The following is a 21,752-nucleotide window of genomic DNA, read 5'->3' as shown; positions in this document are numbered from 1 at the left end:
AAGAAATTTTTGTCACGGGGGGGGGGGGGGGGGCGCGAGCGTTCAGATTCCCACCGCACCTGCGGATTGAGTGGATGCTAACTGGAAGTTGTACTCAGCTTCTAGTGTTGAGCTGCCCGGAGCTCAATGGAATCCTCTATTTTATGGTAAAGAACCTGATCACATTTCAAAGATACAGGTGTTTTTACATGAACACAAAAGAAATACAAAACATCACTTGATAACTTTACTCATTTTACACTTTCAGAAGAGAGCCACAGCTCTTGAGGAGTATGAATTATGCTTTAAGTTTTTGTGTGGCAGCTCTTAAAGACCAAATCTGAGGATGTGTCTGAATTATCCGGCCAAAATTGTAGCTTGTTTTCAAGAGAAGCAGATTGAAATGGAAGTAAACTATGCTAGACAGCAAGACACAGTCTCAAATTTTGAAGACATATGTGTGGATTCCAGAGCTATCCTGAAATTTTTGCTCTGTAAAAATTGTTTTGAGTCTACATAGTTCTGTGAATGGACTTTTTCTTCCTGCAATTGCTAAATTAAAGCTAAGAACCATCTTCAGTGGTGTAAATTTGAATTAAAGTAAGGTTGGCATTTTGTGAAGTATTCCTCTATGCGCTTTTGAAGGAATGAAGTTGATAAAATATATTTTTGTTACTTGTGGATTGTATTTTAAAAGTCCTATTTTAAAATAGGGACAATAATATAATTCGCTGTTGTTAGCAACAAACTTCATGCACAAATTTCAGATTTTACTATGATGCTTATTTTTAATAGTATCCTCTATTGAACATTTAATGTGTTTCCTGATGATATGAATTATATAGGTTTATTTTTAGGTTAGGAAATACAGAAAAATGTAACAAAATCTATATCAACCCCAATGAACTTTACTAAGGTACATTATTTAACAAATATGTCTTGAGCCCTTAATGTTTCAGCCACTAGACTAAGTGATGGAGTGTGAAGGTGAAGAACACATACAATCCCTGCCCTCCCTGACTGGAAGACTTCTTGGAAAAAGAAGCATATTCACTGAGACCAGAAGAATGAGTAGGCGTTAGTCAAATACATGCCAGACTGGGGAGAAGGGAAAGACGGTACCAGGCAGAGGAAACAAGTACAAAGCAGAAAAAGTAAAAGGCAGCTAGGTGTGGTAGAGAAACCGAAAGTAACTCGGGGCGGGAGAACAGAAATAGAGGAGTAGAACTCAAGACACCATCGAAGTACACAGGACTCAGATGCTGAAGGTTCTAGAAAGCCTCAGTATAGTTTGGGGGGGGGGGGGGGTCGGTGTGTGCCCCGAGGCCACAGAATGCCTTTTAGCGTTTAAAGCAGGGTGGTGGTTTGATTAGGTCTCCGTGGGGAATGGCTTAGAGGAAAACAAGAGTCCACGCAATGGAACCAGTTAGTGTAGACATCCGGGCTCGACGTCGTTAATAGACTAAAGAGGGAGCGGAGAAGGACCGGGAGGAGGGGCAGAGGGGGCTGAATTCGAGAGCTCCGGCGTGTGTTTAAGGACGTAGAATTCAACTTGGAGGAGGGTCGGACGTGATGCACGAGAGAGGAATCAGGGATGACGACCGGGTTTCTGACTTGGAGTGGGTGGATAACATGGTTGCTTACTGAGCCAGGGAACAGGAGAGGTGGGGGGCGGGGGGAGAGAAGACGACTCAGGAATGCCGATATTTAAGAAATCGGAGTAAGAGAACGAAGGATAGAGGTAGGACCCTAATTTGGGCCGGGCGGGGCTTACAGCCGCGCGCACCCAGCCTCACGCGCCGCCACCGCCGCCTCCTCCTTACTCCCCCTCCCTGTGCTCGCGGGCAGCTTAACACAGTAACCCACGCGACGAAGGAGATGCCACTCGGGGCGCAGCTGGAGCCCCGCGCAGGCCCAGTGGGTGCCGAGCGCGGAGCCTGCGCAGTTGGGGGAATTCGGGGCCTCGGGATCCTCGCCCGCACCTCGCCTGGAACGCAGCGGCTGCAGCAAAGCCACCATCCCCGAAGCCCGCCGCTCCTTGCTCCCGCCCCTTCCGTATTTTGGTCGCGCACGGGTTCCGTCAGTCGTAGCGGCCATTGGCTGCTAGAGGTATCCGAGAGCGATGATTGGCTCTCGGTGGCCGTCGCTCAAGCGCCCTTCCGGAGATGGTCGGAGGTGGGAAGAGCTGGAGAGACCCGGGAGCGGAGGGACGGTAAATTGGCTTCCGGCTTGCCTGGGCGACTTTGGGGACGCTCTGAGTAGGCTGCTCAAGCCAGGCTCTTCCCTGGTCACCTTGGCGAGGCTTCGTCTTGTAGCTCGGCCACGCCGGTCGGCCTGGCGCCTGCAGCGCCCCTGGCCCTTAGTCCCTAACCCCAACTCGAACCTCCCTGCTTTCTCGTGTGGGGCTTGGCTGCTGCTGAGACGTGGTCACCGCCATGCCTTAATGCGGGAAGCACTACGAGAAACCTGCGGGGCTGCCAGGAGGGTCTCCTGTCTTCTCTTCGAACTCTCCCGGTGTTTCAGGGGCCCGATCCCGGCCGCTCAGGACAAGTCTTCCCCGCTTCGCCTGTGCACCGGGATTTCTTTCTGTCCTGACCTCCCTCATCGGGTGCTTTGTTTTGGCATTTGTCTTCACACGTCAGAGTCATCTCTTCGGCCAGATTGTGAGTCCTTAGGAGGTTCAGGACATCAGTCCTTTCTTTTCTTGACTGTCGTTCAGGGTTAATTTGATGCCTTGCGTTAAAATATATACTCAAGTATTTGCTGGTTGTTTCTTACTGTGACCCCTGATGAAAAGAAGTGTTAGGAATCCGTCGGGTTGTCCTTTTGTTGACCTTTTTGTAGAATTCTGCTTAGATCATCTCACCGTCAGAAGCAAGGATACAAATAGCTGACGCTTGTTGAGTTCTAGGGGTGTGTTATGCTAAGCATTTTAATCTACATTATCTAGTTTAGTCCATAAATCAATCCAGTGAGACAAGTTTAATGATTCCTCTGCTATATGGGAAACTGAGGCTTAAGTAACTTGCCTAGGGCCCCACAGCTAGTAAATGTTGGAGCTTTCTAACCAGTTTTGTTGACTCTAACATCAGCTGTGATGTTAGTATCCTGTTTTACATTTAGAGAAACAGGTTCAGAGAAGCTAGGTGATTTATCCAAAATAAAATAATAAGTCCTAGATTCACGTAAACATTAAAAGAGCTTGTATTAGGATGTCGTGGCCCTGAAGTTAGAACTGAACAGGGCACAGGCCAGGCTTTCTAGGAGCTCACAGTTTATTGGAGGAAACTGACAAAATAGCTACTTAATAAAACATGTTTGGGGTATTGTGTATACAGATACCAGGTCTGTGGAGAGGAAGGAATCAGACAAGGAGTGATGAGATGCCAGATGTAGAAAGAAAATGGAACCAAATTCCCTGGCTTTGAATTCTGTCTCCATCACTTCCTAGCTTGTGGCTTTGGGTAAATTATTTAACCTATCAGGGCCCATTTCCTCATTTGTGAAGTGGGATAATAGCGGTACTTCCCTCAATGGGTGGGTGGTTGTATTAGTGAGTTTTTATATACATAAGATTCTTAGAACAGTGCTTTGCCTACAGTAGGTACTTAATGTTACATTATTCTAGGCAGAGTAAAATCATTGAGACAGGGAACTTGAACCCAGGTTTTCTGACAACTTGTCCATTGCCCTCGCCAGTGTACAAGTTGCCTCACTTTGCTCACAGAAAGAGGAGTGGTGACCAGATTGTCACTGTCCCACTGTTCCCCAGGCTAGAAACAAGTAGGACACAGGCAAAGAAAGTAAAGGAAGCTGGGGGATGACAAAAGAGGAATTCAGGGGGGCGCCTCGGTGGCTCAGTCAGTTAAGTGTTTGACTTTGGCTCAGGTCGTGATCTCACGGGTTTGTGAGTTTGAGCCCCACGTCGGGCTCTGTGCTGACAGCTCAGAGCCTGGAGCCTGCTTCTGATTCTGTGTCTCCCTCTCTCTCTGCCCCTTTCCCACTCGCTCTCTCTCTCAAAAATAAATTAAAAAAAAAAAAAAAAAAGAGGGATTCGGGGAGCTTTGCCTAAAGTTCAGGTCATTCTCGATATCTAGATAACCCATCTCCTGGGTCTTGCCCACCAGTCAACAACAGATGTGTGTTTAGAGCATTTGTGCTCAGCACTGTACTGGACATAGTATAAGGGCTCAGATGGGTGCGATGCGGTTTCTGCCCAGAAGCAGCTAAGATTGTCCCATTGGGCAAATGAGAATAGAACACATCAGATGACCATGAGTGACCATGGGCAGCACACAAATAGGGTCGAGATTTTCTGGCATTATCTACGCCAGACATAGAACCAAGAGGCAAGCATAATCTGAGGGGTGGGTAGTTTTGGAAAGCTTCCTGGAATGTGATCAGATGCTGACATTTATTGAGTATGTGGGGAGTACAGAGCTCTGTGCTAATGTTGGGAATAGGCAATGAAGGGGTGATGGTCCCTGCGCTGAGAAGCTCCTAGTCTGGGGGAGACAGACCTTCCATTCCACTGTAGCAGCACCATAATGAAGGTGTGCACAGTGCTGTGGGGACAGCAGGTAGATATTCCAGCTGTGCCTGGATGAATTGGGAAAGAACTCATCGAGGAGGGGACATTGGGCTTGAAGGGTAGGTAGAAGTTTCTCAGGCAGAGAGCTTGAGGAGAACGTGATGTGTTTAAGATAAAGTTCATTGAATCAGAGAGGAAGAGGACCGAATGAATGGGAGAGGAAGCCAGAGCAGCAGCATGGTGTAGAGGAGGAGGGTGTGATCTTTGGGTTAGAGTCTGGGCGCTCTCACTTTGAAATGAACTTTGGAAGAGAAGTTTCCACAGGGCTGACTCATGGTAGGCCCTCAATAAGGGTTAGTTTCTTTACCCAGTTCCTGGAGAAGTAAGTTGAGGCCAGTTGAAGAGCTTTGCATGCGGTACTAGGTGGCCTTGAATCCCGTAGGCAGAGAGAGGAGGTTTGGGATGTTGTGTCTGCCTTAGGAAGGTGTTCCCTACTTTTCCTACCCCAATGTTATAAAAACAGTGAACATTTTCTCCTGATAAGGTTCACTGTTAGTCTCGAGCAGCCCAGCAGCGCCATGGTCATCCCAGAGTGTCCGAGGTGACTGGCTTCTCGGAGGAGGGGCAAAAGCCTTGGCTTAAAAAGGGGTTTCTCTGATAAGCAGTTAGGTATAAGAGGTTCTTGAACTTGTAGTCATGAAGGATTTCACGTGTTTTGTTTTTTCTGTGTTTTTTTTTTCTTCTCCGTGTGTAGTAAGTAGAGGCCTTTCCCAGAGTTCCCAGCTCTATCAGGTAGACCAGTGCCTTGCTCCCTTCTAGGGCAGCGACAATCAGTTAACATCCGCCCAGAGGTGACACACCAGGCAGAGTCAAGGCCTCTTGGTGTCCTCTCTTGTCCCTGGACTTTTGCTTTCACTGCTGTCCTCTGTCATTCTGTTTCCTTTTAATGAGGGAAACTATTCTTTTATTGTTCCACAAACTGTGCTTCTGGAACTGCCTGCATCAGAACTGGGGTGCCGAGGTAAAAGGGCAGATTTCTAAGCTTAACCCCAGCCTACCTGAATCCGAATCTCTGGCAGGGTGGCTAGAGAACCCTGCAATTGAATTCATATTAAAGGTGGAGAACCTGCAGGTTCTTATTCAGCTTTCTTCCACAGGCATTTATTATAGGCCTAAGCATGACTAGCACTGTAAATACCCAAGGTACGATATCAGCTAGACAGATAAGGCCTCTTTTGTTCAAATGGAATCTGTACTTGACCCTTGAACAACGTGGAGGTTGGGGTGCCAACCCTTATGCAATCAAAAATTCATGTATAACTTTTGACTCCCCCAAAGCTTAACTACGAATAGCTCTACTGTCGGTTAAGCATCTGACTCTTGGTTTTGGCTCAGGTCATGATCTCACGGGTCGTGAGTTCGAGCCCCGCATCGAGCTCTGTGCTGACAGTGCGGAGCCTGTCTCTCTTAATAATTAAATTATTCTCTCTCTTAATAAATTCTCTCTCTCTTAATAAATAAACTTTGAAAAATATTGTCTTATGTAAAAAAAAACAACACTGCAGATGTTACATGTATTGCTAACACTAGATGTCAAAAATGAAAAGATGACAGTCTGTAGGTGTGTGTGTAAGTTTTGATAAATTTTAACTTAATAAAAAAATTTTTTAAGTAATCTCTACACCCAGTGTGGGGCTCAAACTCATGACCCCGAGATCAAGAATTATATGCTCCACTGACTGAGCCAGCCTGGTGCCCTGATAAATTTTAACTTTTTTAATAGATCTGTATATATTTTATGGTATTAAATAATGAAAGACTGGTGTCTACATAGATTTTATGCGTTTGTGACCTACCTTTTTCTTATTTTTTTAAGAGACAGTGTGAGCAGGGGAGGGGCAGAGAGAGAGGGAGATAGAGAATCTGAAGCAGGCTCCAGGCTCTGAGCTGTCAGCACAGAGCCTGACGTGGGGCTCGAACCCACAGACTGTGAGATCATGACCTGAGCCAAAGTCAGACCCTTCACTGACTGAGCCACCCAGACACCCCTAATTTTTTAAAATATTTCTAGGCTACACAGTTCATTTGCAAAGTTTTTCAAATTGTTGCAAACATCCCAAAATTTTCCAATGTATTTGAAAAGTATTTTAAAAGTCTGCATATAAATGGGCCCGCACAGTTCAAATCTCTGTTCAAGGATTAAATAGACATTTTAGTTCAGAGAATGTCAGGGGAGTGGTGAGTAACCACTGGGAGATTAGGCAAAGGCTGACAGTATGGCAGTTTGAAAGTCTGGTGGGGATTTAGGACATGATGCAGTGAAAAATAAAAGAGCTTCTGGGCTCATCTGTAAGCTGTGTGGAAAGAATATGGACTTTGGAGTCAGCCTGACCTGACCCTACCACACCAGTAGTGTGTGACCTTGAGCAAACCAGTTAACCTCTCTGAGCCAGAGGTTCCTATTTGTAAGTGAAGTCAAAAATAGTACTTACCTCATAGGGTGGTGTTGGTAATTCAGTGACGTAATATAATATGCTTAGTATGATGCTTGATATATAGTTAAGTGTGAAATTAACAACAAAAGGTTTTGCTATCCCCGTTTTGAAGATGAGGATGTTCAGGAACAGAAGGGTTAAGTTACTTGGCCAAGGTCACACAGCTAGTAGGTGGCGGACACAGGAGTCTAGATTTGAAGTCTCTTCCTTGTCCAGAGCCATCTCTTTGAACCTGTGCGTTGTTCTGCATCCCATTGGAATAATTAATTCCTTCTTGGCCAGTTGCTCTGAAGCTTCAAGAGAAATGTGCCTTTAAAGTTCTTAGCTCAGTGCCTGGCACACGCTCAATAATGTTAGTGTGTTTTTCCCTTCCCAAGAACGCCAGACAGCTTCCAGGGGTTTGAGGAACTGCTACTCCATCCTTATAGAAAAAGCACAGGGTTTCTCGCAGGTCACGGGAGAAGGCGCCTGCTGCCGCCTCTAGGCAGCCTGTCAGCCCAGCCGTTCACCCCCTGGTGGCGTTTGGGTGGAATCCTTGCAGCTGTGGGTTTCTTTCCCCTCTAGGGTGAAGGCCATGCCGCCCCCTGGGAAAGTTCCCCGAAAGGAGAATCTGGGGCTACAGTGTGAGTGGGGGTCCTGCTCCTTTGTGTGCTCAGCCATGGAGGAGTTCTGCGAGCATGTCACTCAGCACCTCCGGCAGCACCTGCACGGCTCCGGGGAGGAGGAGGAGGAGGAGGAGGACCCACTTGGTAAGGGGGCAGGACAGGAGGGGGAAGGAGCTCAAGGAAGGTGGAACGTCTGACTTTCCTTGCCTAATTGTGCTTGTTTCGCTTATAAAAGCATTGTAGATGGGAATGCAAACTGGCGCAGCCGCTCTGGAAAACGGTGTGGAGGTGCCTCAAAAAATTAAAAATAGACCTACCCTGTGACCCAGCAATAGCACTGCTAGGAATTTACCCAAGGGATACAGGAGTGCTGATGCAGAGGGGCACTCGTACCCCAATGTTTATAGCAGCACTCTCAACAATAGCCAAATGATGGAAAGAGCCTAAATGTGCATCAAGTGATGAATGGATAAAGAAATTGTGGTTTATATACACAATGGAGTACTACTTGGCAATGAGAAAGAATGAAATATGGCCCCTTGTAGCAACGTGGATGGAACTGGAGAGTGTGATGCTAAGTGAAATAGTCATACAGAGAAAGAGAGATACCATATGGTTTCACTCTTATGTGGATCCTGAGAAACTGAACAGAAGACCATGGGGGAGGGGAAGGGGAAAAAAAAGTTAGGGAGGGAGGCAAACCATAAGAGACTCTTAAAAACTGAGAATAAACTGAGGGTTGTTGGGGGGTGCAGGGGAGGAGAAAGTGGGGGATGGGCCTTGAGGAGGGCACCTGTTGGGAGGAGCACTGGGTGTTGTATGGAAACCAATCTGACAATAAATTTCACATTAAAAAACAAAAGCATCGTAGACTCATCATGGAAAATTCATTCAACAAGGAAACGTGGGACGAATCTGAATCCTCCATCCTGCCATCAAAAGGCAATTAGTGACATTACTTTAGTGAATGTCCTTTTGACGTCTCTCTGCATGCAATAATAAATTAGATAAAGACGATTTTCTTTTTTAAAAAGGATCATATTATTATTATATAGGCTGTCGACAACCTGCTTTTCTGCTTCTCTGGTAATGCTTCTCAATTTTTGTTTTTTTCCCCACTGCAACTACCAGATAGGCATGCGTTTTACTTCCCAACCCCAGATAAAAAGTTAAAAAAATGCTTGAAACAATACTTGCTTTTGTTAAATGTTCTCTCAAGTATTCTTATTCTTTTTCATTAAAAAAAAAAAAAAAAAATGGGGGGGAGTGCCTGGCCGGCCCAGTGGGTAGAGCATGTGACTCTTGATCTCAGGGTCGTGAGTTCAAGCCCCACGTTGGGCATGGAGCCTACTTAAAAAAATAAAAATTGTTATGCGCCTCCCTAAATTGATGTATTCGGTCACTAACAGGTCACAAAACAGTTTTAAAAATTCTGTTCTACAGAAAGTACAGAGGCAGCTCTCCTTCCCCAACCTCAGATTCTGTTTTAAGTCTCGTGACTATGAAGCATAAGTGATAGTTTCAGAAGTCAAACAGTACGTACACAAAAGGGAAATTAGGGGGTTATATATTTCAGAGTAGCTCCTTTTAAAAACAAGTGAGCCCCTGTAAAGCACTGAAAATGTGCTTCGAGAGAGGTGCATGAGAGCCAGGCATTGGACTGCCGCAGCTGATGGCTTTCCCGGAGAGGGTGGATCTCGGGCAGAATTTGGAGGAAAGAAGGACCTGCGGTCCGACGGGAAGGAGTGAGGGGTGTCCCAGCTCGGGAGCCGGCAGCGCACGCCAGCCACACTGTGAGTTGGTGGCTCTGGACCTTGCGCACACCCTTCCCTCTGCCTCGACCACACTTCTCCATCTAGCTCACGGATGCTCGCCCTTCGGATCTCAACGCAGGGACACTTCCGAGTCCCCCATGCCTACATCAGATGGGCTCTGTTTAATTTCGTTGCAGTAACCCGCACCCCCTGCCCCCTTCATAGAACTCGGAGCTGGCTGCGCTTTTAGATTTATACGTGGGATTACTTAACTAACGTTTCCTCTCCCTGACTGAAAGCTATCGTGAGGGCAAGGACTGGGACTCTTTACTCATCACTACCCCCCCCCACCCCCACCCCCCCAGTGCCTGGTGCACGATTGGTAGTTGTTAAATGCTGGTATTTGCCGAATGAACTGTGGTCATCTGGTCAGAGTCCAGCCTGCTCGCTCGCCGCTAAGTGTCACAGGTAGAAGGAGAGCTGAGCTTTGGAAGGTATCAGACTTTTCCCCCTAAACCCCTTTCTGCAGAAGAAGAATTCTCCTGCTTGTGGCAGGAGTGTGGCTTTTGCTCTATGGACAGTTCTGCTGACCTCATCCGCCACGTCTACTTCCACTGCTACCACACCAAGCTGAAGCAGTGGGGGCTGCAGGCTCTGCAGAGCCAGGCCGACCTCAGCCCCTGCATCCTGGACTTCCAGAGCCGCAACATCATCCCTGACATCCCTGACCACTTCCTGTGTCTGTGGGAGCACTGTGAGGTCAGCGGGCAGTGCTGGGCGTAGGGGTGGGAGGAAGTTGGGGATCTTGGCTCAAGATGCCTTGACCCTCTCAGGGATGCCCTGCGTCTGCCAGGTTCCTGCTACTGTGTCATTTCGTTTCCGGGTGGCCCCCATGCTCCAACTTTCTCAGGCCCACCGAGTTAGTTCGAGGGAGCGCCAAGAAACCCCCTTTGGGCACGTCGGTGTAAAAGTCCCTCTAGCCACCCTCGGTCCTAACCCCAGGTTGCCCCTGGCACAGAGTTCCTTCGACAACCCCGAGTGGTTCTATCGGCACGTGGAAGCACACAGCCTGTGCTGTGAATACCAAGCGGTCGGCAAAGACAACCAGGTGGTGCTGTGTGGCTGGAAAGGTAGGGCCACTCCTTAACTTCTTGTCCTTAAAGAATCCCTGGGGGTGGCAAGGGGTTGGGGCGGCGGCGGGGCATGGGACCAGTCCCCCAGGGTAAGGTCGGCTGCTGGCCGGAGACTTGATGTCAGAACTGCCTCCGGGCGTTTGAGCCTGACTGGGCTTTCCTTCCCAGGCTGTACCTGCACCTTCAAGGACTGCCGGAAGCTTCGAGAGCACCTCCGCAGCCACACCCAGGAGAAGGTGGTGGCCTGCCCCACCTGCGGGGGCATGTTTGCCAACAACACCAAGTTCTTAGATCACATCCGTCGCCAGACCGCGTTGGATCGTAAGCAATCAGAGAAGAAGGGGAGCGGGTGCAGGCCGTCCTTGCGGTGGGGGTAAGGGGCACGTTCCCGGGAGTGGGGGCCACCGAAGGCATCTGCAGCCTGGCTACATCTACCTCTAGGACTCAGTCACCTGCCACAGTGTGACAGGAGAGTCATTAGGTGCTCTTACTGTTCAGTGCTCACTGTGTGCCACGTCTCTTCCCAGTGAGTCCTCGCAACCCCATGAGGTATGCTGCTCCTCCCCCTTTCTGCAGGTGAAGAAACCGAGGGCCAGGTTACCTCACTTACCTGAGGTCGCACAGCTAGTTAGGGGTCAAGCAGGGATTCTCATTCAGGTTCTCGACCGCAAGCGCCATGCTCTTTCCATGGTACTGTGTCCATCCCTGGTTCCTGAGCTCCCCCTTTCTTGGGTGGTTCTCCTCTCCCGGGCTTGCTCTCCTGTCTGTGCCTCTCCGCCATCCTCCGCAGCCCAGGCTCTCTTCTGCCTGCCCCACTGTAGAGCAACGCTTCCAGTGCTCTCACTGTTCCAAGAGATTTGCCACGGAGCGGCTGTTGCGGGACCATATGCGTAACCATGGTGAGCGGCCGGCGCCCCCGACCTCCTTGCCCACCCTCCAGGTATCCGCTAGGCCCCCGATCACAGCCTCCTCTCTGCTCCTCTCAGTGAATCACTATAAGTGTCCTCTGTGTGATATGACCTGCCCGCTGCCATCGTCCCTCCGAAACCACATGCGCTTTCGCCACAGCGAGGACCGGCCTTTTAAGTGTGACTGTTGTGAATACAGGTAAGGGGAACCAGGGGCCAGAAATCAGAGAACCCGAGGTCCAGGGTCCCCCGTGCCCTCCCACCGCTCCTGACCTCTCCCGGCAGCTGCAAGAATCTGATTGACCTGCGGAAGCACCTGGACACCCATAGCAAGGAGCCCGCCTACAGGTGTGACTTCGAGAGCTGCGGCTTCAGCGCGCGATCCCTCTGCTCTATCAAGTCCCATTACCGAAAAGTGCATGAGGTGAGTTGGGCGGTCGGTGGGAGAGGGCAGGTGCAGGTGTGGGGGAGCCCAGGGTGCAGAGCTGGCCTCACTCTCCCGCCCCTCCCCGTCAGGGAGACTCAGAGCCGAGATACAAATGTCACGTATGCGACAAATGCTTCACGAGGGGCAACAACCTCACCGTGCACCTTCGAGAGAAGCACCAGTTCAAGTGGCCCTCAGGGCACCCCCGTTTTCGGTATGTCTCTGAACCCTGCCCCGTAGGTTCGCAGACCTTCCCCCCCGCCCCCCGATACCTTTTCAACAAGTTAACCTTGAATTTGAGGATAATTGGATGTCCACCGTCTCCGTTGAGGTTCGGGGAACCCCGAGAATCGGTGGTGGAGCAAAGATGAGTTTTGTTACCTTTGAGTGGAAGGCACGGTGCCAAAGCCCTACAGCCAGAACCGGAGCCTAAGGGCCCTCATCCGTAGCCCCAAGGCCATCTCCTGAATCCTGTGACACTCCCACCCTCCAACACAGATCATTTCTTTTTCCCCCTCTGCACCCACTCCCTCCCTCCCTCCCTCCCTCCCTCCCTCCCTCTGCCTCAAGTTTCTACATCAAATTTTCCATTTCGAGTAATGCTCCCTCCCTCTTGTCATTTCTTCTGCACATTCCAACAAAGACCCCTCTTGGTCTCCAACTCCTATCACTTAACATCCCAGGGCTTCTCCCATCCCTCGTGTTTGTCCCGTAGCTTGCCGGTCTCTGGACATTTCTGCGTCCCCCTGCGCATGTTTGCTGCCCCCCATGCTCCCGCTTCCCCAGGTACAAGGAGCATGAAGATGGCTACATGCGGCTGCAGCTGGTTCGCTATGAGAGTGTGGAGCTGACACAGCAGCTGCTGCGGCAGCCGCAGGACGGATTGGAGCCGGGAGCATCGCTGAGTGACAGCAGCCTGCAGGGCATCATTCTTGAAGCAGTGCCAGGGGAGCCGGGACCCCAGGAAGAGGCCGAAGAGGAAGAGGAGGGTGGGAGCGGTGACGGCACGGCCCTCTCGGCCTCTCAGGACACCCCCGGCCCCGTCGTCCATGTGGTGAACCAGACCAACGCCCAAGGCGAGCAAGAGGTTGTCTACTATGTGCTGTCCGAGGCCCCGGGAGAGCCCCCCCCAGCCCCCGAGCCCCCCTCAGGGAACGTCATGGAAAAGCTTCAGGGAGTAGCTGAGGAGCCACAAGTCCAGATGGTGTGAGGGCTGCAGAGCCTGACCGTTCCTACCCCAGACCCTGGCGTGTGAGCCAGGCTGGTGGCGGTGCCCCTAGCGGGCAGCCCCTGCCAACGGATGCCTTTAAGGGTGGTGCCAAGAGCTGTGTGGTGCACTCCGGACCCGGCTTGCGTCATTCAGCGGATCCAAAGGACTTCCTTTTCTGCCAGACGGCGCTTTGTGGGGACCCGAGAAGTTTGGGTTCCTTGAGGGGGATGCGCTGGTCGTGTGTGTCCTTGTAGAGGGGCTGGTATCAGGCTTACCCATAACCCCCTAGTCACTCTGAAACAGTGAGTAAAAGCCCCCGTCAGCTCGCACCCATTCCCGTCCTTAGGTCCGTGGGTGACACATAACTGGTTCCTGCGAGGGCCTTTTCCTTACAACCAGCCAAGGCAGCATGAACCAGGCAGCCATCTCCCTCTAAAGGGCTCCTGCGATCGCAAGGACTTTCATGGTTACCCTCAGGGATGGGATTGGAGGCACTGAGTGTGTGTGTAACGGTTGTTTTGGTAATAAAAGAAACACGGGCTCTTACTCATGTCTTCCTTATGCTTGGTGGCTCTCAACCAGATAGGAGATGCAGCTGCCCAGAAGAGGAGTTGACTCATTAGGCTTGTTCTCCTTTTAGTGACTGGGGTTTGTTTTTGTTTGTATCTTTACTCTTGCTCCCCTCCCCCTCCCCCCTTGGTGAAACGTCTCCATTTCTTCCCAGAGCATCTGCTGTCTCCATGGAGGTCTCAGGCGTAGGCTGTGAGTGGGCAGTAGTAACACTCCCTCTAGAATGCACGATCGGCTGGGAGACAGGAAGGTAGGGCACCTGGCCACGGCCATCCCGTCTGAGTCCTGGTTAGAATCCAGTGTCTCTGGGGCAGGGTCTCTACCTGTGGGGCTGAGGAGGAAGCTGGGACGGGTGGTGGATTTGGAGGCCCTAGGGAATGGCAGGTACTGTAGGTTTAAAGACCAGGTTAGAAAATTGTGTCTGAATGTACAGTTTCCTGGGGGAAAGGGTCTGTTTTTCACTAGATTCTCAAAGAGGTTGAAACCCTCCAAAAATAAGAACCATTTCCCTTGGCCTGTCCAGCCACCTCTCGGCACCCTGTGTCCATTCTTGGGGTCGCTGCCACTCTTGAGGTCAAGGGAATACTCTCAGGGGTATTCGTGGGCAGAAAGCTGCCCACAGAAGATTTCTGCACCTTTTTGAGAGGACCGAACTTAATTCTTACCGCAAAAACAGCATGTGCCTGTTGCAGGAAGAATTTAGGAAAGAACAAGCTTTTCGTTAATTCCAGCCGCCGTTTACCGAGTTCCTTCTATAGTCCGGGCGCCGTGGCAGGTGGTAAAGATACAGTAAATGATGAGTAAAACCCAGAGGTGAGTGAAACTCTCTGCCCTGAAGAGACTTGGAGTACAGAGACAAGACCAAAGTAAGTGGAGGGTTGGAAGCCTACCAGAGTTCACTGAGGAGGCTCAGAGGAGGAGGAGACAGCATTATGTGCGTGAGGGATCAGGAAAGGCTTCATCGAGGAAGTGATTAGAGCTACAAGGTACAAAGAGGTAGACACATTGTTCCAGGTAGAGGAAACCAGGTCTCTACACCTGAAGGAGGACTCCGTGGCCTGCAGCACAGGGCAGTATGCCACGGGGAGAGACGAGACCAGGAAGGAAGGCCGGGCCACCCAAAAGGATCCACGTGAGGTTTTAGGACGGTGATTCTGCCAGTGATGAGGAATACAGATTGGAACAGTGAGAAGTTAGGGGGCTGCTGGGAAGAATTCAGGCAAGAAACAATGAGGGCTTTAAGGTTATGCCCGTGTGGATGTTCACGTTGCCTCTACGAGAGCACCTTCGAGGAAATGGCAGTGTGGAGAAGAGAGGAAATGTGAATGAAAAATGTGCTCAAGCAAGGCCATCTCATTCCCAGGCTCACTCCTCTAGGGTCTTGTACTGATTTTGCCACCCACGCCCTGTCCTTCCCCTAAACAAGTATAATCCACTAACCCCAGCAGGCCTTCAGTTAGTCGAAGACAAGCGAGGCTTCTTTGGGCTAAGTACCCTCAGTCTCTTCTATATCTTCTCACGTCACTTAATTTGGGGCCCCTTCCACCCCACCTCCTCTGGGTCTGTGTTTTTGGTGGTTACACATTGTGAAGCCACTGCCCTCTAGAACCCCCTGTCTTTCCATACTTCATGCTGCCCAAACCATGCTCCTTTACTTCCGAGGTATGCACTTGTTACCTTGGTCTTAACAGCAGGCCCTCCTGTTTGTCCTTATTAAATTTTGTCTTGTGAGATTGACACCTGTCCCCAAGAGGTGGATTAAAAGGTTGAATAAAACAGGGCCAAAGACAAACCCCAAAGGCAAGTCCCTAGAGACCTTTCTCCTAACCATGACCGGATGAAGACTTTAAAGACTCCAAACCTTGAAAACACACGGTGGCGCCCCACTTTCCCTATACGGTTCAAATACAGTGGATCCTTGAACAATGCGGGGGGGTAGGGGCGCCGACTCCCCCCACGTAATTGAAAATCCATGTGTAACTTTTGACTCCCCTAAAACTTAACTGGTGATAGCCTGCCGTTAACCAGAAGCCTCATCAATAACGTAAGAAGTTGATTAACACATGTTTTGTATATGTATTATATGCTGTGTATTCTTACAATAAAATAAGCTAACAAAAAAATTTTTTTTTTAAACGTTTTTATTTATTTTCGAGACAGAGAGAGACAGAGCATGAGCAGGGGAGGGGCAGAGCGAGAGGGAGACACAGAATCCGAAGCGGGCTCCAGGCTCCGAGCTGTCCGCACAGAGCCCGACGCGGGCTCGAACCCACGGACCGTGAGATCATGACCTGAGCCGAAGTCAGATGCTCAACCGACTGAGCCACCCAGGCGCCCCCTTGCTGGTGCCCTAAGCAGTGGCTGAGGCTGCCCCCTCCAGCATCCCTGATGCCGTCCTTTCCTCAGTTGAGCAGTGTCTTGAGGATCAAGCCAATCCCTTATGTAAAGTACCTCCCTTACCAGTCTTGGCTGTTACACCCACACCAGATCTCATGCTCTGTACCATGGGGACAGCGGAAGAGGTTCTGGCTTGCTACCGCGTGAATCTAGTTCTTCGGGGGAAGGGGATTCTGGGCTCAGCATGCATAGGTTAGAAAGCACCGGAGCTAGCGTGAGGGGTTATGGAATCGAAGCAACTAGAGGCCTGTGGAAGGATATCAGAGGCTGGGGCTGGGTCAGCGCAGGACTTTGGAGGTAGGGCGATCACACTGCTAATTTGATTACCTTAGGGTTTCATCCCGAGTCAGCCCATACGTCAGACATCATGGTGTCTGAAGATTAAGGAGACAACCTACCTTACTGTCCCTTAAAGAGTGGGGGTACAAAGAGAAGGCAGGCGGCCCAGGAGTGTGGAAGCGAATGCTTCTTTTCTCTTACTTGGGGCAAGTCCACAGTCTCAGAGAAGAGCACAGGAGAGCTGACTAAGGTATAGAAGAGCAATGATTCCCCAAGATGAGGAGAGGGAGGAATGGTCGTGGGGAATCAGGTCATTTCGGTAAGGTTACGACCTATCGAATATAGGTATAGTGAACGGTAGATGAGTGGATGAATTTTGCTCAAGGGCAGGCATCCCATGATGCACTTCGGGAATAAGGAGCACAGCCGTCCTGTTCAACAGCAGGAGTTGAGGCCGAGAGGCAAGGTTGGTGGATGCTGGCAACTCTTCACGCTTAATAGCTTGCATTTCTTGACCGGGCAAGGAATAGAGAGGACAAGTAGATAAATGACACCTGGGGAAGGAATGGAGCCACCCCTTTGGAGCCAGGGAAGGAGGGATGAACGGGAGGGGTGAGAAAGCTTTCACATCTGGTTGTCTCTATTTCCTTGAGGAAGTAGGAATTAAAGTTTTGAGGAGAGTGATAAGAATCGCCATTAGAAGATAAAAAAGAGTGAGATCAGCTGATGGTCGAAGGCCAAGATCAGGCACTGGCAAATTCAGCACAACCAGGTACTTTTTTGTAGCAGATACCAGCACCCCCGGAGCAAAAGCAGAAGACAGACCGCTGGGTTGACCCACAGCCAGGACGTGGATGGCGTCGGGCCAAGGAGCAGGGTAATTACAGCAGCTGGAGAAGACTGGACAGGGAGCCCCTGAGAGACCAGAAGGTAGTGGTTAGGATCAAAGCACTGGAGGTTTCAGGGCACCGGGCTGGCTCAGTCGATAAAGCATGCAACTCTTGATCTCAGGGTCATGAGTTCAAGCCCCATGTTGGGCATAGAGCTTACTTAAAAAAAAAAAAAAAGCTGAAAAACAAAGCGTTAGAGGTTCCGATGAGGCTTCTGAAGATTAGAGGGCAGAGGGGAGTGCTTGTGGTCAGAAAGGGGACATTTTTAAATGGAGCTATTCAGAGTCCACAGTACATCTAAAAGAAGTAGGCTGCGGTGAGGCGCCTGGGTAGCTCAGTTGGTTGGGTGACCGACTTCGGCTCAGGTCATGATCTTGCAGTTTGTGAGTTCGAGCCCCGCGTCGGGCTCTGTGCTGACAGCTCGGAGCTCGGAGCCTGGAGCCTGCTTCGGATTCTGTGTCTCCCCCCTCTCTCTATCCCTCCCCTGCTCACACTCTGTGTCTCTCTGTCTCTCAATAATAAATAAACGTTAAAAGAAAGAAAGAAAGAAAGAAAGAAAGAAAGAAAGAAAGAAAGAAAGAAAAAGAAAGAAAGAAGGAAGTAGGCTGCAGAGTGGAGACATGTCACAGGAGTGGAAGAGTCCAAGGGAAACACCTACCTGCAGAGGCCTTTGTGTCCCCTCCAGTGGAGTGGGTCCTGTCTCACAAGGGGAACCGACACCAGAGAACCACTGGGTGACACCCGCTCAAGGCTGGTTCCATGCAAAGGACACACATAACCGAGAGGTGTGGTGGAGGTTCAAGTTGTAAGGGAAGAAACAAGCTGAGACTAAGAGGAGGGGGGTGTGTGGGATCAGAAGGAAAAAGAGACAGAGACTCTTGGGTAGTGACCCTTGACATTTTGCAGCTTTGGAGGTCCCCTCGTTTTCTTCTTAGCAGAAGGGAGTGGTACAACATAGCAGGGGAGAGATGGAGAGGTATGTGTTACACTTTAAAAAAATATTTACTTTTGAGACCGAAAGCGAGGGGGCATGCAGAGAGAGAGGGGGACAGAGGATCTGGAGTGGGCTCCATGCTGATAGCCGAGAGCCAAGAGCCTGATGCAGGGATCGGGGCTTGAACGATGCGGGTCTCAAGGGGTCTTGGGGCTTGAACTCTGAGACCATGACCTGAGCCAGTCTGACGCTTAACTGACTGACCCCTTACTTACTACACTTTTTTTTTAAAAGTTTATTTATTTATTTTGAGAGAGAGAGAGAAGCAGAGCACGTGAATGGGGGCGAGGCAGAGAAAGAGGGAGGGAGAGAGAATCCCAAGCAGGCCCATTGCTGCCAGTGCAGAGCCCCACACGGGGCTTGAACTCAGGACTGGTACGATCCTGACCTGATCAGAAATCAGACGCTTAGCCAACTCAGCCACGCAAGTCCCCCTGTATTTTTATAATTTTAAAAGAATAAAGATCCTTTAGAAAGCAACAGCAGGGGCTCTGCCTAGCAGGTACCCCCCTCCACCGTCCAGATTCGAGCCTACGCCCATCTTTGCTTCCTGCCTTGGGTAGGGGAGGGCTCCGTCAGCCTCCCCCTTAATCCACCCCTCATTCCCAGTCCTGAACTGCATTTCCCCCAGTGGCCAGCAGAGGGTCCTTCTATTGATAAATACATTTTAAAACCTTTCTTGGCGAAGACGAGAGACTAGTGCCGTGGGCAAAGGAGGCCCCGCGGATGAGTGGCCTGGGGTGGTGGGAACAGAACTGAGTTGGTTCCAGAGTCCCCAGTCCAGTTCCTCCCCCGGTCCCATAGGACACTGCTACCCCCCTTTTGCCATAGGTACATAAAGCTCCTTACCACCTGCTTCTCCCACAAATCCCTGCCCAGAGCACCCGTCTGCTAGATTAACTCCTGGCACTAAGCTGAGACAGGAGTTTTCTGCTTCTGCCTTGTTCCTCGTAAGCCAATTATCATCAACCCTTACCTTTCTGGGTCTAAGGAGCCTGCCTGTTTGGAGGCTCCCTCTTGGGAAGGGGGGAAGGGTCTGGGATGGGAACTGGGGAGGTCTCAGAGAAAGAAAAGGATCAGTCTCAGGGAATGGAGGAGGACTATTTGGGGAAGAGGGAGCAGGTCCACTCTGAGGGAAAGTCCTTGGTAGGTGATAGGGGGGGTTGTTCTGGGAATGATGAGGTCTGGACTGAGGAGGGAAGGGTCTCTTGAGCAATGGTTCTCAAAGTGTGGTCTCTAGACTAGCAGTATCAGCATCACCTAGGGACTTATTAGAGATGCCGATTCTCTGGCCCCACTGCGGATGCTGAGTCAGAAAGTCTGGGGGTAGGGCTAACAATTTGTTTTAACAAGCCCGCCAGATGATTCTGACATGGATCCCTGGAGCCATCACATCAACTCATACTTGTGCTTGACATTTCTGAGCGTCAGTTTCCTTATCTGAAACACAGGAGGATAATATTGACCTCATAAAATTGTCATGAGGACTGGTTAGACCATTCAGGCAGCTGATAGCTATTGGGTACTTTCTGTGTCCAAGTTCTAGGAATCCAGGGGAGAAAGATACAGACCTAGCTCTTTTCAGAGGTCACGTGGTTATGCCACGTGCCTAGCACATAGTAGGCCTTCAATAAATGTAGTTTCCCTCCTTTGCCAAGAAAACGGGAGCTTCTTCTGGGAGAAATAAAATGAACCATGGTAAGCCTGGCCTGGAGAGTAAGGATGTATGATCTATTCTTGAGAATAAACACTAAGGTCTTGGACACTTGAACCTCATGAGACTCTTTTGAGGCCGATCTGCAGGAATTTTTATCATCTCTATTTCATGGGTGAAGCTCAGAGAGGTGGAGAAAGTTGCTTAAGAACACAGAATGAATCAAAGCATCAAAATCAGAAAGCAGATAACTGACTCCAGATTCAGGACATGGAAGATGTGTTCACAAAATGGGGAGAGGGTGCCCTAGAGAATGGGAAGGTCTGTTCTAGGGAAGAGGGAGGACTTTCATGGGTCCATGGCACGTGTTCAAACCCAGGGGATGGAAGGTTCAATTAGGGCAGGGGCTCTCGACTTCCTACCCAGTGGGGTCCACCGGGGAGCTTTTTAAAAACACTAAGAGCTGAGTCCTGAGATCAGGACTAACTGGTTTGCGGTACTATCTGGACATATTTTGTAGACATCCCCCAAGTGATGTTTAACTCGTAGCCGGGGCTGAGGACCACGGCTCTGGGGCATGGGGTGTAAATCCTATGGCGTGGAAAGCTGATGGAACACTTGGAAATGTTGGTCTCTGAAGCTGGGGAAGCCTGTCCCGAGGAAAGGGGGACACTGTGTTCCTAAGAAAGGGGAGAACATTTTCCTGAGAATTGGAAAGTTGTATGCCAGGGAAAGGAGGGGGTGTCACTAAGATGTGGTTATCTTGGGAGAATGGAAGAGCCTGTCTAGAAAACAGGAGGGAGGGAGGGAGTCCATTTGAGAATAGGGTTCTGAGAGGCCCCATAGCAGGTGGGTAAAAGCAAAAACTTCAGGATTCAAGCCCTGTTCTGCTGCTGACTAGATGTGTCCTCTTGGGCACATTGCTTAACCAACCTCCTTATGCCTGTCTTTCTTTCTTTCTTTCTTTCTTTCTTTCTTTCTTTCTTTCTTTCTTTCTCTTTTCTTTCCTTCCTTCCTTCCTTCCTTCCTTCCTTCCTTCCTTCCTTCTTTCCTTCCTTCTTTCCTTCCTTCCTTCCTTCCTTCTCTTCTTTCCTTCTTTTAAATTTATTATTTTTTAAAATTTACATTATTTTTAAAATAATGACTTCAGGAGTAGAATCCAGTGATTCATCCCGTATGTGTAACACCCAGTGCTCATCCCAACAAGTGTCCTCCTTAATGCCTCTTGCCCAATTAGCCCTTCCCCCCCCCACTCAAAACCCCTTCAGCAACCTCAGTTTGTTCTCTGTATTTAAGAGTCTCTTATGGTTTGTCCCCCTCCTTGTTTTTATATTATTTTTGCTTCCCTTCCCTTATGTTCGTCTGTTTTGTATCTTAAATTCCACATGTGAGTGAAGTCATATGATATTTGTCTTTCTCTGACTAATTTCGCTTATTATTATACACTCCAGTTCCAACCACGTTGTCGCATGTTTCTTTATTTCTAAAGAGAGGTTGTAATGCCTGCCGCATGAGGATATTGTGAGAATGAAGTCAGATAACGCCAGGTCCATAATGATCGCTCAATGAATGCAACCATGGGCGATGGGGAGTCTATACTAGGGCATTGGAGTTAACTTGGAGAACGGAGGGTCCATCTGGAGAAGGAGAACGTTGGTCCTGAGGAACGGCGGTGATGTAGGGCATGGGGTGGGGGGGAAGGTAAGGAGGGCTGGACCCGAAACCCACTGAACCTTACAGTTACAGGGTGGAGCCTGGTGATGTCTCGAAGAGGCTGCCAGCCTCGGGGCGCTCATGCGCTGGAGAGGCTGGAGGAGGGGCCGATGAGCAGGGGAGAGGTTTGACTGCTAGTAACCTCTCAACTGCTGCAGTAAGAAGGTGGCTGCAGCACCAGCAGCCTCCCCTCCCATCTGTCTTTGCCCTGTG

The 21,752-nt window shown here is 49.9% G+C and overlaps 1 protein-coding gene across 8 annotated transcripts; it reads left to right on the top strand.

Moving 5' to 3' along the window:
- The first annotated feature begins 1,190 nt into the window (after window positions 1–1,190).
- Window positions 1,191–15,720, top strand: HINFP (histone H4 transcription factor). Of its 8 annotated transcripts, none has more exons than XM_053900380.1 (11): window positions 2,062–2,191; window positions 7,570–7,754; window positions 9,894–10,123; window positions 10,383–10,494; window positions 10,666–10,818; window positions 11,319–11,396; window positions 11,484–11,604; window positions 11,691–11,829; window positions 11,922–12,046; window positions 12,619–12,919; window positions 13,767–15,720. In XM_053900380.1, exons 1-11 carry the CDS (start codon window positions 2,145–2,147, stop codon window positions 13,806–13,808), a joined length of 1,533 nt encoding a protein of 510 aa, XP_053756355.1. In that variant the 5' UTR covers window positions 2,062–2,144; the 3' UTR covers window positions 13,809–15,720. The 8 variants fall into 8 exon arrangements, with proteins under 8 accessions (XP_019324463.1, XP_053756355.1, XP_053756356.1 ...); XM_053900381.1 differs by lacking the exon at window positions 13,767–15,720 and adding an exon at window positions 13,389–13,588; XM_019468917.2 differs by lacking the exon at window positions 13,767–15,720 and adding an exon at window positions 2,503–2,642 and having other exon boundaries at window positions 2,139–2,191; window positions 12,619–13,588.
- The last annotated feature ends 6,032 nt before the right edge of the window (window positions 15,721–21,752 follow it).

The sequence above is a fragment of the Panthera pardus genome, unplaced genomic scaffold (genome assembly GCF_024362965.1).
Source record: "Panthera pardus isolate Hobbes unplaced genomic scaffold, ASM2436296v1 HiC_scaffold_12, whole genome shotgun sequence".
Classification (NCBI taxonomy): domain Eukaryota; kingdom Metazoa; phylum Chordata; class Mammalia; order Carnivora; family Felidae; genus Panthera; species Panthera pardus.
Note: the sequence above shows the minus strand (reverse complement) of the source record. Positions and strands in the feature narration are given on the sequence as shown.